Source organism: Garra rufa, chromosome 1, assembly GCF_049309525.1.
Source record: "Garra rufa chromosome 1, GarRuf1.0, whole genome shotgun sequence".
Lineage (NCBI taxonomy): Eukaryota > Metazoa > Chordata > Actinopteri > Cypriniformes > Cyprinidae > Garra > Garra rufa.
The window spans coordinates 28,912,926-28,928,192 of NC_133361.1; the positions used below are offsets into that span (position 1 = coordinate 28,912,926).

General features: G+C 36.7%; 1 protein-coding gene across 1 annotated transcript in view; it reads right to left on the minus strand.

The window, feature by feature from the left end:
* Positions 1 to 1,861: 1,861 nt before the first annotated feature.
* got1l1 (glutamic-oxaloacetic transaminase 1 like 1) overlaps positions 1,862 to 15,267 on the minus strand; it is a 14,755-nt gene continuing 1,349 nt past the window's right edge. Inside the window, exons 2-8 of the mRNA XM_073830750.1 lie at positions 14,078 to 14,259; positions 10,273 to 10,396; positions 7,878 to 8,095; positions 6,925 to 7,075; positions 6,662 to 6,821; positions 2,934 to 3,076; positions 1,862 to 2,823 (exon numbers count right to left, since the gene is read on the minus strand). Coding sequence (XP_073686851.1) covers positions 2,684 to 2,823; positions 2,934 to 3,076; positions 6,662 to 6,821; positions 6,925 to 7,075; positions 7,878 to 8,095; positions 10,273 to 10,396; positions 14,078 to 14,259 — 1,118 coding nt within the window. The 3' untranslated portion in view covers positions 1,862 to 2,683. The remainder of the gene's footprint in view (positions 2,824 to 2,933; positions 3,077 to 6,661; positions 6,822 to 6,924; positions 7,076 to 7,877; positions 8,096 to 10,272; positions 10,397 to 14,077; positions 14,260 to 15,267) is intronic.

Sequence of the window (15,267 nt, forward strand, 5' to 3'; positions counted from 1 at the left end):
GAAATGTCTGTCAGAACTGCAATGTTGGTTGGGCTTCACCAGATGTATTTGAATTGCGTTGAACTGTCACTGTGTGGGCGGCTCGCTTGTGCTGTCCTTGCTGTCACTTACAAAGAAAGCAGTAAATTATCAGTGGAGAACAAACGCACAAGACTATTAAAGGTAAGAGACTATTAGACCCGACTAATGGGTGTGGGAAGGCACAAAGGCATATTGATATCTTAAAAACATGTAGTTCAAATGGCTCAGGTAATATACTTTGATTAATGTTAAACGTTTTGAAATCCATAGGGGTAAGTGTAAGTGAACTTGTGTTTGTCTCGGTTGGAATTGTTTTGATCAATGTTGTCTTCGGTGTCCTTTTGTCTTAGAGTACAATAGACTGTCTGTCACTTTTAATGTGGAAGTCAACTTGTTCTGTCACGATTTGTCACCTAGATATAGCCTCCAAAACAGCTTTGCTGGGTTGTGGCAATGTTGTTTTCAATTTTACAAAACAATTATGAGAAATAACGTGGTAACCATCTGTACAGTGTGGACACTGGACACTTTTCAAGGACATTGGACACTTTTATTAGCATCCTGGGCATTTCCTTTTTATTGTACAAGAATAAAACTATTTACTTTTATTACCCAACGGTACTACAAAAGGGAATGGCCATATTCATTAAACTGTAAGTGTGGCTTTGTTAACTCTTTACATTCCTACTGAAAGGAGGAAACAAATATGATGCCTGCCATGATATCTTGTGTCTAACTACTCATATACATGGAAACACATGACTGAAATTAGATTATATTCCAGTTTTATTCCAGTTTTTCATGCACCTGTCAAGTTTTGAGATTTTGGGCTTTTGGTGTTTTAACTAGTGGAAAGAAAACACCCCAAAGACACTCTTAAGTGTTTCTTTTAGAGCACATCTATTTGCGTCAATAGATTTCAATTACAATACATATTTTTAAAGGTCTAAAGTTTTTTCTCCTACACTGAGCCATAAATCTCCACTTCAGTAATACTCACACACACCAAACTTTACAATTTTATTCCTGTCTATATTCTAAAGGTATTTACAGAGGGATTTGTTTATATATGATTTGCTTGATTTTATACATTTTATTCCTCCAAAAATGTAAAAAATACATTGTTTTCTGTCTGTTTTCCAAGTACTGCTCACTGCAGAGCCAAATGGCCTCCAGCTCCACCTCTCTTGATGTCCAGCTCCATCTCTGAGTGAACAAATGGGTGGAGTTAAGGTTAGGGATAGGGTAAGGGGTAGGGTTAGGGTGTGGTTAGGTGTCTATCTCCACCCATTACCTCCAGCGAGGGGGAGCTGGAGCTCCAGCTCCTCCCATATGGCTATGCAGCGAGCACCCTCTCCTGTTTTTTCTGAATTATGAAATGTGACAAAATGAGATGCCCAAAATAACCCTTTGTAATAACATCTAACTCTAATATGTCAAAAAATAAAATAAAATTTTGAACCTGACTTCATCCAGTGTTTAGATTTTTGTACTAGAAATGTATACAAATTGGCGCATATTTCATTAATTTCATTGCATATTTAAACCTAACATTTTAGAAAACTTGTAATGCAAAAAAATGTTTGCAATTATCAATGTAATCAATTAACTGGGTAAGTAAGGTAATAAATGGTCTGAGGAGCTAACTGTGCAATCGTTAGATTTAATTAAGCACCATTTTTTCCAGTTGGTCAGAACAAAACTGGCAGACATGTTACTAGTTCAGTCCATTTTTTATTCAGTGGTGGAAAAGAGCTTCCGTAATTATGTGAAGAGGTTCAGCTGACAAAAAAAAAAAAAAAGGCATAATTATAATGTAACATCATGTAACTGCGGTCATACAGTCAAACTAAAATTTATTCAGATACCCTTTCTCACATTATCACAGTTTATTTGCTATAGTTTAGAAAATGGTAATAAAATATTACAAGTACTCAAGAGTTAAACTCGTCTTGATAATGTTAAATAACTTTGATAGAAAGGTATGTGACAAAACATATTCAGGTCAAAGCATCAAATAAAATTTTTGGTCCCAAATTTTACTGGTAGTCCACTGTATGAAGACTTTTTGGATATAACATGTCACAGTTTACTTTATTTTGCCAGCTTCACTTACATAAATGAACTATAGTGTCCTGCACCCTCTAGAAAAAAATATCAAAACTTATATCTGGTGTCTAAATAATTTTTGGTTTGACTGTATATATAAAAAATAAACAACAGTTGGTTTAAAAAAAATGGTATCTCATATTTCAGAGCATGCCATTACATGTTTTGGATACTGAAGTGTGAATATGGTAATGAATACTCTATGGAAGAGAAATGTGAGAATCTTGCTTGATAAGTGGCATCACACTGTGGGTGATACACAGATGTACTTTTTTTCTTGTGAGTTACTTCTTCCAGCCCTCACTAAAAAACAGTCTGGTCAATCAATATATCACAACAAACACAATAACAAATTATAAAATAGAAAAGCAGTGACGTTGATTGCTGCTCTGTCTGCATTACAGCCTTGATTAAAAGTTAAGCCTGAGAAAGTTAACAGTTCGTTTGAATATATGTGAAATATACATGCTTATGATTCAAAAACAGAACTTTCCAGTGCATAGCTGGTGAAAGGCATACTACAGATGAAGAGAAGATTCAGTGTGATGAGAGATCAGAGTTGAGAGCTCAAGGCTTGATGTATAGATTCAGCAATGTAGTCCAGGTTACGGCTGTTAATGGCACTCACATTCAGACACCCATTGGGTAACAAGTAGATATGTTTCTTCTGAACCAGAAACTCAACCTGTTGAGCTGATGGTTGAGAGAAAAAGAAATTGATTATTTATAGTGTTTCAATAGTGCATTTAAAAGCATACTGTAGTAAAGAGCTCCTCTTTATTCTTAGACCTGCTAGCACTCACTATTAAGTCCAAAACAGCAATAAAGCCCTCCTGGTTTTATTATGTGATCCCAATTCCACGGACCACCCAAAAGCCTTAGTCTCTCACGCAGACGCTCTCGTATTAGCATGCAGCGCTCGGCGATGGCCTTCACACTCTCCTGCCTGAGAAAAAAACTTCAGACTCATTTGCTGAATAATAAAAAGAGCAAGTTTTAATCTCAGGACAGTTTTTGCATAAATAATAGAAAGCCTTGGGCACTTGTTCATCAGAAAATCATAATCACAAGTGTAATGTTCAGATCGAAATGTTCTTAATTTGCAATAGCAATTTCAGGGGTAATTGATTTGACATTGCATTTGAAACTTAAGCTTAAATGAAATGCTCATAGTCAAGAACAAACTCATCTGTTCTGTGACTATCAGATGTTCTAATACTAAAGTGAAGGTTTGTAAGGGTTTTTGTTCATTCATGGCCACACACACATTAATAATTGGTTGTATACTTAAGCCGCGCTTACAATGTATGAATGTCTTTGCATTATGCAACAAAATGTCAACCAAATGGCAGCAAAAATAAAAGAAACCATCCTTCAGCAAATCATTTCACATAAATGTGAGTTTAAAATGATAAAACTAAAACTAACAGAAAATTGTGTAATACTTTTTATTTGTCAATCGTTAGTGGTCATACATGTATGTGACTGATACCTGAGCTCATTCTGTTGTGTTCTGTGATCTTGAGGAAAACCAACTGCATACATCTATTAAAAATCACCTTCACAGCAGTGGACATACAGTGCTTTGCAAAAGTACAATTTTTTTTCAACTTTTGTTATGTTGCTTGCTGCCTTATGTTAAACTCTTTTAAATTACATCAATCTACACTTCATGCATCATAATGACAAAGCAAAAACAGAATTGTCACAACTTCAAAGATTTATTGAAAAAAAGAAAGAAAACTAAATACATTGCATTAGTATTCATACCCTTAACTCAGTACTAAAGCTAAATCACCTTTACAGCTTCAAGTCTTTTTGGGTATGATGCAGCAAGATTTGCACATCATTTGGCAATTATCTGCCACTCTTTGCCTCACCTCTTCACCTCTCAAGCTCTGTCAGCTTGGATGGGGTCTGGCAGACGTATTCACAGAGTTGAATAATTTTTCAGATCAGCAAAAAACAAACAAAACAAAAAGTTTTTTTTTTTTTTTTATTAAATACTGAAAGCTTTAAGCCTATATCAAATTAATTATAGCAATGGTTTTAATAAATATGTTCATGTGTTGACAGTCAAAAAACTGAAAGCTTACTTTAAGTACTTCTATACCACAGCAGAAACTGCTAGCTGAACTAATAAAGTCAGTAATAAAACAAGAACAATTACACAAATGACAAGTGTAGATGAATACAACATAAAATTACTAATAAAAATGGTAACACTAGATTTCAGGTGCAGAAATTTATTTATTAACTGTAAAATAACTAGTGCTTCTTACTGCAGGTTTTTATAGGCTACTGTCTCTTTAAGGCCAAATGCATGTTTCTAATACTGGCATGAACCTGGTTTCTTTCTCAGCTGTTTCGGTTCACTTAAAGGCTGTATCAGCGATTTCTAGCCTAAAACATAAGTGTCAATTTCAGCTTACCTTTCATCACGATCCGCTCGCTGACTGCCCCATAAATTGTCTGTGAAAAAACCGCGTCTCTCTGGTCAGCCTAGGGTCCGAGATATGCCAAAAAAACAATCGGTACTACCAACCTTTCCACACAAAAACAAACAGTGTTCCAACCAATCAGCGTCAGGGATTTGGTGTTGTGGACGTTCGCTCCGCCTCCCTCACATCCCTGCACCAGTAGGAAAGTCCACAACACCAAACCCCTGACGCTGATTGGTTGGAACACTGTTTGGTTATCTGTGGTGTGTTGATAGCGCCGATTGTTTTTTTTGGCATATCTCGGACCCTAGGCTGACCAGAGAGACGCGGTTTTTTCACAGACAATTTATGGGGCAGGCAGCGAGCGGATCGTGATGAAAGGTAAGCTGAAATCGACACTTTATGTTTTAGGCTAGAAATCGCTGATACAACCTTTAAGACATAACCGACTGTGTTTACCAGAATACCACAACAGGTATTTAAACATAACTTTTTATGTACGTTTCCGTTCAATGAGAAGTCAAAGAGAAATCAATCTGTGTAAATAGCGCAGTCTGAATCGTGCCTCTCTCGCCCACTCTCTCTCTCTCTCTCTCTCTCTCTCTCTCGGTCGTGTGCTCGCTTCTGTGTTTAAAATGGTTTAAAATTGTTTAAATGGGAATACTTGTCAAGACAAACCATGCAAATTATACATTTTCATTCTATGATGGTTAAACTTAACAGTTAACCCTCGAATCACATGCGTGGGGTCTGGTCCTTAAGGATCACGGATCACGGATGATCTATGATCCGTTGCACCCCTAGCATTGAGCTCTTCTTCTACTTTGATGAGTTCCTCAGTCTCTGCCACTGAAAAACAGCCCCACAGCATGATGACGCTACCAGCACACTTTACTTTTCCTGCAAAGTGTATCCTTCAAACAGTCTCCATTAGGTGTTTTTTTTTTTTTTTTTTTTTTTTTTCAAATTCCAAGTGTGTTTTCATGTGTTTTCACTGAGTAGAGTTGATTGAGTTTGGCCACTCTGCCATAAAGCTCAGTTTGGTGGATTGTTGCAGTGATGTTTGTCCTTCTGAAAGTTTCTCCCATCTGCATATATGATCATGGACCTCAACAAGAGTGACCATCAGCTTCTTTTTAAGACGTGTGTGCCTTTCCAAATCATACCCATTCAATTTAATTTGCCACAGGTTAACTTCACTTGAAGTGTAGTAACATCTCCAAGCTATATGAATGATCCTGAGCTAAATTTCAGCTGTCCCAGATAAGTATGTATTCTTATGCAATGGAATCATTTAGGTATTTAATTTTTAATACATTTGTACTGTTAAAAGTCATTTTGCTTTGCCATTATGGTCTATGGAGTGTAGATTGGTGTGGAAAAAAGTAATTTAAAGCAGTTTAACATAAGGCAGCAACATAAAAAATGTATAGGCACATATGGACTTCAATAGGGATCAGTGAATGAAAGGTCCAAAAATGCAGTTGCAACACAGATTCAAAGGGCTCTACATGATCACAACTGAGGAATAAGGGTCTTATCTACCATAACAATTGGTAATTTTCTAAAAAAAACAAAACAAAACACATTTATATACTTAACCACAAATGCTCATCTTGCACTAGCCAGACTTCATGCATTACATAATCACATTAAAAAGGTCACATGTGAGGTAGGCAGAAGTACCAACCCAATGTTTTTAAAGCAAACCATGGAAATCAAACGCCTTTTGCAAAAAAAAAAAACAAAAAAAAAAACTACATTTTTGAACAGTATACACAGACAAAGAACTAACCAATGGTGGACTTTCCACCATGATTATGTATGTGTAAAGTTGCAAACACCTATCGCAGAGCTAGTGCGAGGCATTTCGCTAGCTAAGACCCTTATTCCTTTGCTGGGATTGTGCAGAGCCTTTTGAAACTGCATATTTGGACAATCAACCTGTTGAGTGCCATTAAAATCCACTATATGGAAAAATCCTGCATGTTTTCCTCCAAAACCTTCATTTCTTTTTGACTGAAGAACAATGAATCTGGCACCTACAAATGTACAGACATTAAAGCATACATGAAGGAAATAAGTCTTACCAGTCAACTAGATGGGCAGGATTATTTAGTACAGTGGTAACCACCCTCGCTCCTTCCAATGGTGGGCAGGACCAAAGCGTCTGTATCCGTTTCTCAGCTTGAGATTGTACAGCCAGCAAACTCTGCTTTAACACGCAGAGCAGATGGCCCACTCTCTCACCTGTCAGTATCCAATAATTCCAGTTTAACATGAGTAAATCACATTTAGACTTGTGTCTGGAGTAATATCTGAACTATAGGCCAATTACAAATAGTAAACACACCATAAAGGCCAAAGTTGTGAGAAAAAGATTGAGCACAGAGAAGTTCAAGCCCCAAAGACACACAGTGGCGAACAGCCCAGGCATCTTGCTCAAGAGATCCACTGCACAAGCCTTGGGCAGACATCAAGAAGAATGGAAATAACTGGCGTGTCTAATCAAGAGAAAGAGACAGGAAGACTGACTTATGCTTAACAGGTGCTTCATTCAAGGAACCATTATATATCAAACGCTACTCATCCTCTCTGTGGCTATTAGTGATAAAAGCTTGAACTACGCTATATATAAACTAATCATGATGAGATCAAAGCTATTAATGGTCAGTCTAGTATTAGGGTTCAACAGGGCTAAAAGCGCACCAGGGGAATAGGCAAATTTGATTTCATTCTCCTCTAAACCATTAGATGGCACAAAAACTTGCAGCACTTTCCTAAACATCTGCATTTCATGTGGAAATGTGGCTGATCCTTAACGTATTTTTAGGCTGCTATGCAAAGTTGATTCTGTGCTGATTTGATAAAAAATGGAACAAAACACAACACTTTTATGATTTATCTTCCAACTAAATGTGTTGCTCAAAAAGTGATTAATAAAACATAGATTTTTTTTCCTTGAAGTCATGCACTATGCATGCTTTAGCCCTATTGTACTCTGTATATCTGATAGCATTTATTAACCATAACTATTTGTTTCCTTTTTTTTTAACCAGAGCACATAGAGACTATAAATTACAGATAGGAAAGCATAAAAGAAAGTGTTTAAAAACCTCAGAAAGTCTCTCATCCCCATGGTGAGATGTTTAGTGAAGCTGAAGTGTATTTGATCTTGCCTTGAAGGGTCTAACTGGCCTTACACACCTGATAATGAACACTGTAAATTACTGAACTCTCTCACTCTACCCAGTAGGGAAAGATGTCAGTTTTTAAGCATGATTTTGTTTCATTGTGAGTCCGTACCAACATGACCTCAGCCACACGTTTCCAGTCCTCTTGAGAAAGTTCAGCACCGGTAGGACAGTGGCCAGAAGCAAACAAGACGACCACAGATCGTTCCGGAGCACTCTCCAAGTCATGCAGCATGTTTTCCACACACACTCCATTGGATTTTGCATCCCAGTATCGATAATGTTGCACATCCTCAATCCCTGCTGCCTTAAAGGTGCCTAGCAGTGATTCTTTAAGAAAAATGAACATGTGTTACGACTGCAAATTCAAAACTCAAATATTTGTAGGGTTTATAGTTTTGGTCTAAAAATACTAGCTAGGGTTGCACCAGCCATCCGGAACTTCTCCCTTATATTGGAATGTAAAGTCAAACATAATAGCTATTTTTTATGTAAATAACATTCAGAAACTGTATCTGAAATGTATAGAAGCCTGTTTCCGCAACTGAATAAAATCTTTTAAAAGGTAATTGGAAATTTTGATCTCACTATTCTGACTGTTTTTCTTGCAATTGCGAGTTTACGTCTCACAAGTGTACAATACAATACAATCTACGTGATGCAAACTCATAACTTTTTTTTCTAAAATTAAGATATAAACTAGCAATTGTGAGGTATAAACGCGCATTTCTGAGAAATGAAGTCAGAATTGTCTGATATAAATGCATCTGAATATAAAGTAAAATTCGCCAACAATATTCTGGTGGCTAATTCATAAGAATTCGTATGACTAAATCTTGTAAAAATTTTGTATGATTTCTGTATTTGTATGAATTTGCCACCTTGTCAAAAATGTATGAATTGCTGTGAGATTGGGTTGGAATTGCAATGTATAGTAATTTTGAAAAATCATTTATATCCCACAATTGTAAATTTTTCTCTCAGAATTAAGAGTTTATATCTAGCAGTTCTGATTTCATAACACAATTGCGAGCTTATATCACAATTCTCCAAAAAAAGTCAGAATTGCATTGTATAAACTCGGAATTGCGAGTTATAAAGTTATAAAATTGCCAACACTCACCAATTTGTACATATTTTACAAGGTGGCTAATTCCTACGAATTCATATGACCACACACTTGTGACGATTTTCAGTGACAGTTAAGTTTAGGGGTGGGGTTGAGTGTGGTTCTTCGTATGTATTCCTACAATTTCGTCACATCGTAAAATATGTACGTTTTTTTTACAAGTCATATGAATTTGTATGAGTGAAGTCATATGAATTTGCCACCTTGTCAAAAATGTATGAATTGCCTTGAGATTGGGTTGGAATTGTGAGATATAAACTCGCAAATTTGACTTTTTTTTCTTAGAATTGTGTGATATAAACTCGTAATTGTGAGTTTTAGAGTCAGAATTTGGAGACAAACTCACAATATCGTTTATACTTCGCAACTATGACTTTTTTCTCAGACTTGAGAGTTTAAATCTAGCACTTCTGACATTATAACATGCAATTGTGAGTTATTTCACAATTCTGAGAAAAAAGTCAGAATTGCATGGTATAAACTCGCAATTGCGAGTTATAAAGTCAGAATGTCCAATGCTATCTCACAGCCAATTTGTATGTATTTTACAAGGTGGCTAATTCATATGAATTTGTATGACCACACTCTGTGGTGGTAAAGGGGTGGGGTCCTTCGTACATATTCCTATGAATTTGTCACCTCATACAAAACATACTTTTTTAACAAGTCATATAAATTTGTATGCGTGAGGTTGTACGGATTTGCCACCTTGTCAAAAATGTATGTGTTGCTGTAAGACTGGGTTGGAATTGCGAGATATAAACTTGTAATTGTAAGTTATAGAGTAAGAATTGTAAAACACAAACTCATATCATGTACAATACAATACAATCTATGTGATACAAACTCACAATTTTTTCGGAATTAAGATGTAGTATACATTCATTCCACACAGACTGATATATTTCAAGAGTTTATTTCTTTTAATTTTGATGATTATAACTGACAACTAATGACAACCAATTTAGTATCTGAGAAAGTTTGAATATTACTTAAGACCAATACAAAGAAATTATTGAATGGAATTAGTGAAATAAATCAACTTTTTGAAGATATTCTAATTATATGACCAGCACCTGTATGTGTAAAGGCCTAAAGCCAGTTAGGCAATTGCTTATAGATGCAGTTCAGTCAATTTGCTATTTTATTGCAACATTACTCCAGGATGGAGGCTTAGATGACTATGTTTCATCTAAGTTTAATGGTACAATGCAAAAACATTTAGCAGTATGTAAGCTGTAACTTAGTGCCCCTTTATGTCAAAACTAAACTGAGTTGTAACTGACGTACGGCTGGTGCAAGCAGCCCTTGAACATTACAATTTAATTTGTACATAACAGAACAATCTCTGCATGGCATGTGCACAGTTTGTACAGACCGTCACAGGGAGAGGAGAACAGGATGGGTCCACTCCAGGAAGAGGTTGAACAGCAGCAGGATCTCAGTAACTCAGCACCCAGACGCACTGCTCCAGTACAACCAACTGTTTGGACGCCAAACACCTACCACATTTCCAAACACATTTCATCTGAGCTGGTGATTTCGAAACAAAATCTAAACACAACATTAGTATTTACCAGCTCCTTTTTGTCTTGTTCGCTCCCTCAGCAAGACTCAAATACCCTTTTATTAACCAAACCAGAAATGTTTTTTTTTTTACTTTTCATGATTCATTTAAAAACAACAACAATAAACGACTACTAATGTGCACATGGATTTGCAAAAGTAGAGAGTTGCAAAAGTAGCAGTCCATTTATGCAGAACACATTTTTGCATTTAAAAATGTGAGGTCTACAGATTTCAGGGGTTCAAGTGCATAGTGTTAGAATGGCCATGAAGAAGCAGTCTCCATGTAAAACTGATCAGGCCCAAACCATAAGTCGTAGAGACTTAACTTGCAGGGATGGTAGTACTCTCACTGTCTACAACATCACAAAGGCTCACCCCAATCAGCCTGAAGGAGGCACTGCAGCAATCAAAAGTTTGAAATTGCTCATAATTCTTAAACCGTCTGCCACATGCTCAAGTGTCTTATGCATTTTTTGAAAAACCTACTTTTGCAAACTTGTCCTAGGTTTTTCGACCTGATTGGAACCAAACCAGTGCAGGAAGATTCATTAGAGAGTGAATATCAATAATTATCACAGCGTGTATGTATGGCATATGGAAGAGCTGAATCTGAGGTCACACAAAAAAAGTTGTGGAGCTTGGCCACTTGGTGCAGCATACATTTGCATCCGTCAATCCTATAGACATGAAAATTGGTATACACGGACTTGGTCCAAAATGCCACAAGTGGCTATAAGGACAAATGCGTATGTAAAAAAACATGGTCACCATAGGTTGTTGAACTTTGAGCACCTATGAGACCTAAAGGTCTGTGAGAAATTTAAAAGGAACTGGCCACTAGGGGGTGATATTTTTTGACAATTTTTGACGATTTTTTTAAAACGATTGTATATCTCATGGTTTTCACACATATGCATGATATTCATATTATATGATAAAACTTTGCCTCTAGAACCACAAAAAAACAAAACAACCAAACATACAAACTAGTCGGAAAATCTGGAAAAAAAAACTACTGTAGTTCAATTCTCTGGACTCTCAAGGTCAATAATTATCAAAAAAATTTTACATTTACCCTTTGGGAAGCTATAAAGGAAACAAAAATAGAAAAGTGGCCTGTCAAAGTATACCCAAAAGCCTATTAAACCTAAACGAAATCTCAAAACTTCATGAAACCTGCAAAACATGCAACAGGTGATTCTAAGCAAGTGTGCAAAGTTTTAGGGAGATTAGACCACAACTGCACTTTAACAGTCATAAACGTTAAAGGGGTCATCGGATGCCAAACTAACTTTTCCATGTTGTTTGAACATTAATGTGTGTTGGCAGTTTGTGTACACAACCACCCTACAATTGCCGCTTTTCCACTATCGGGCCGAACCATTCTCAATGCTTAACTGTTCTGTTCCATGCCGATCCGGGCCAGTCAGCACGGATACGGTTTGATTTTCCACTGTGGTGCAGATAACGGAACTCTTTGGAATGTAAATACAAATGCGTCAGTCGTTACCTTGGTAACGCAAGAGTAGGCAGCCCCGCTTCTACTGTACTGTCCTTTTGGACGCAATATGTATGTTTGAGTTTTTTTAATTTTTTCCCGGCACTGTTTTGAACTTTTCTTAATGCTTTTCTCTGCAAGACACTGCGCTATAATTTTAAAAACTTTTTCATTTCTCTTTGCACCCTCCAGCTGTTGTTGAATTTTTCTTTCTGCCCAAATATCAATATTAGAGCAAATGTTTCAGCCACAGACCAAAGTGTCTCAGCCATTGTATTTATATTTACTGTATCTGTTTACTGCGCTTCCGCTTAGCCATAGAGAAACTGGTAGCCAGGCAACAGAGTGGCGACGTCATGCACACGCATTTTACCAGCCCGGCTCAGCACGGTTGCCTAACCGTGCCGAGAATTCTGTGCCGAGAACGGTTTGTAATCGCGCCGTGCCGTATCAGGCTCAGGTGGAAACACAACTGGAACCATACCCGACCGTTCTAAGAACGGTTCGGCCCGATAGTGGAAAAGCGGCTTATGATAAAAATCCACCCAGTGGTATTTTTCATCTTTAAAAGTAATATACCCTTTTTAAAATTAGATCATTCTCAGCTTCTTGTCGTTGTGACGAAACACAGTTGATTGACATTAGCGTTTTACCTGAGACCCGCCCTCACCGAGCTAAAACAGTCGGACTCCGTCTGCCATTGTGTGACTCAGGTGCAGAGGAAGACTCTAATTGAGCGACTGAGGTGTTCTGTTGTTAGATGTAATAATGAACATAGCAGGAGTCTCTCGGTAGCATTTACTCCCAACATCTGAGCCACTTAAGAGGCAGAGGACAACATTACTTTCAGTTTTAAACCGATCTATATAGGCATATATGTTCATTCAATCATTCATGATGCAGCTTTACGCACAACAAACTTGAATATAAGCATTTTTTATGCATCTTTGCAAATGACCTTTCTTAATAATGTGCTTGTTGGCAAGTTTCGCCAATAAACACGGCTAAATGCAGTTTAACGTGGCTAAATGCAGCTAAAGTAAACATGTTTTCTAATCCCTCAGCAGAGAGGAGCGGGGCGAGCAGAGCTCATGTGCATTTAAAGGGCCCATGCCTAAAATGAGCTGAAATTTTGGAGAGCTGATTTTGACAAGGTAAAAGGGTGTTTTTTTTACACTACTATTGAAAATTTTTAACCAAAGTATATTAGAGACTTTTCATTAAGACCCTAAAGAATCGTATGAACTTGTGGAAAATGGGCATCCGATGACCCCTTTAATCAATGAGAGAATAATCGATAAATGCGTAAATGTATTTGAATAATCAAATATACAATGTTTTGAAAGTGGCTTTCAAAATGAACTCTGCTCAAACATCTGAGTTGGTGGGCACATGTCCCCTCTTCTGAACTGGCCATGATGCCCAATCCTGACAGAGCGTGAAAACAGACTGGCCATAATAAGACACCTGAGCTTGTTTGTCTCTTACAGGTTTTGACAGTTCTGAGGGACAATCATGGAGAAACTTTCTCTGACAAAGACCAAATGTCAAATTTATTTATAAAAGAAACCAGAAGTTGCAATTTATGTTTTATAGGTTTAACAACCTTAAGTACCCCCTGGGGTACACATGACCCATAGTTGGAAATCATCAGTCTGCATTCCTCATTTAAATCATGTGGATTTGCTTGCTCCATCTAGTTGAAAAGACCAAGGTTGAAGGAAATGTAAAGACAGGCATTTAATTGTCTTAACCGGAATATTAATGTAAGTGTTAATCAGTTTAATAACAGTAAAGTAATCAATGGAGACTATTTACCATTCATGGATGACTAACCCATTTGCGTCACGTCATCTCCGTAGTTCAATAATCAAAAGCTATATGTGGTTTACAGCTTGCACTGACATTTCCAGATAGCGTTGAAGGCGACCGGCTTTATACCATCTACAAACAAACTACACAGTGGGTATGTACCAAGCCTCCTGCGCACTATCAGTGTATTCAGCTTGCGAGTCCGGGGATTAACGTGAGCTTTCAACAATTGTGGGAATATGTTTTATAGGAAGATGGTCTACAGTGTGATGTCAGATACTGAAAATAATTAAAAGGACGTTACCCTGCTTTCCACAATGGCAGGGCTATCTTTGCCCAATGCAAGTTCAGTTGCCCTTCTGGTAAATTCTGGGATCCCAAGGATGGGTGGGTACTCTGGGGTTAGAGTCGGGTCTGTGGCAATTTGCTGCTTGATTTTTCGTACAAGAGGAAGCCATGTGGTGTGTCCATGCTCTCCAACATACTCTGTAGAAAGATAGAAATGTACATTTGATTATAAAACAGCCAGTGTTATGGGTGCATTAGTCAAATGTTTGGAATGATTAAGATTTTTATGTTTTTGAAATAAGTATTTTATGCTCGTAAAAGCTTGTCAGTCCTCAGTGTCACGATCCTTCAGAAATCAATCTGATATGCTAATTTGCTGATCAAAAAATCATTTTTAATTATTATTATCAATGTTGAAAACAGTTATGCTGCATAATATAATATTACTTATAGGTAAGTTTGATATGATTTTTTATTAAATAAATGAATATTTATTAATATTTTTAACTTTGATCAACTTTTTTCAGGATTACTGCATGGTGAACAAAATTCATGTAATTAATTTGAAATGGAAATCTTTTGTAACATTATAAATGTCACAAACGAGTGCGGATGGAGAAGTGGTGGAATCCAGGGAAATGCAGGGAAACTGGAGTATAAACAAAAAGACACTTTATTAACTAAACAAACAGAAATCCAGGGGCAAATGGTAAACAGAAGTAACAATCATCGACGGACAAAGGGGAGTGAGCAGACACAGACTTAAATACACTGAAACAGGGGTGTGGTAACAAATGAGCAAACGAGGGGGAAATACAAATATGGGCAAGACTGAACCAACTAGACAAAACCAAAAGGGGGAAACAAGGACTAAACCATTAGGACTAGAAACATAGGGGGAAAAACAGAACAGAACAGGACAAAATGCTGACAATAAATGTCTTTACTATCACTTTTCATTAATAGTAAAAAAGTATGATAATTTCCAAAAAAAAAAAAAAAAAAAGCATCAAAATTGTTCTTTAGCACTGGTAATACGAATTTATTTATTTCTTTTTGCCAGGATTCACATCATTTATTTGAAATGGAAATCTTTTGTAGCATTATAAATGTCCTTACTATCACTTTTCATTAATAGTAAAAAAGTATGACCATTTCCAAAAAAAAAAAAAAAATTAATTAAGCATCAAAATTGTTTTCAGCACT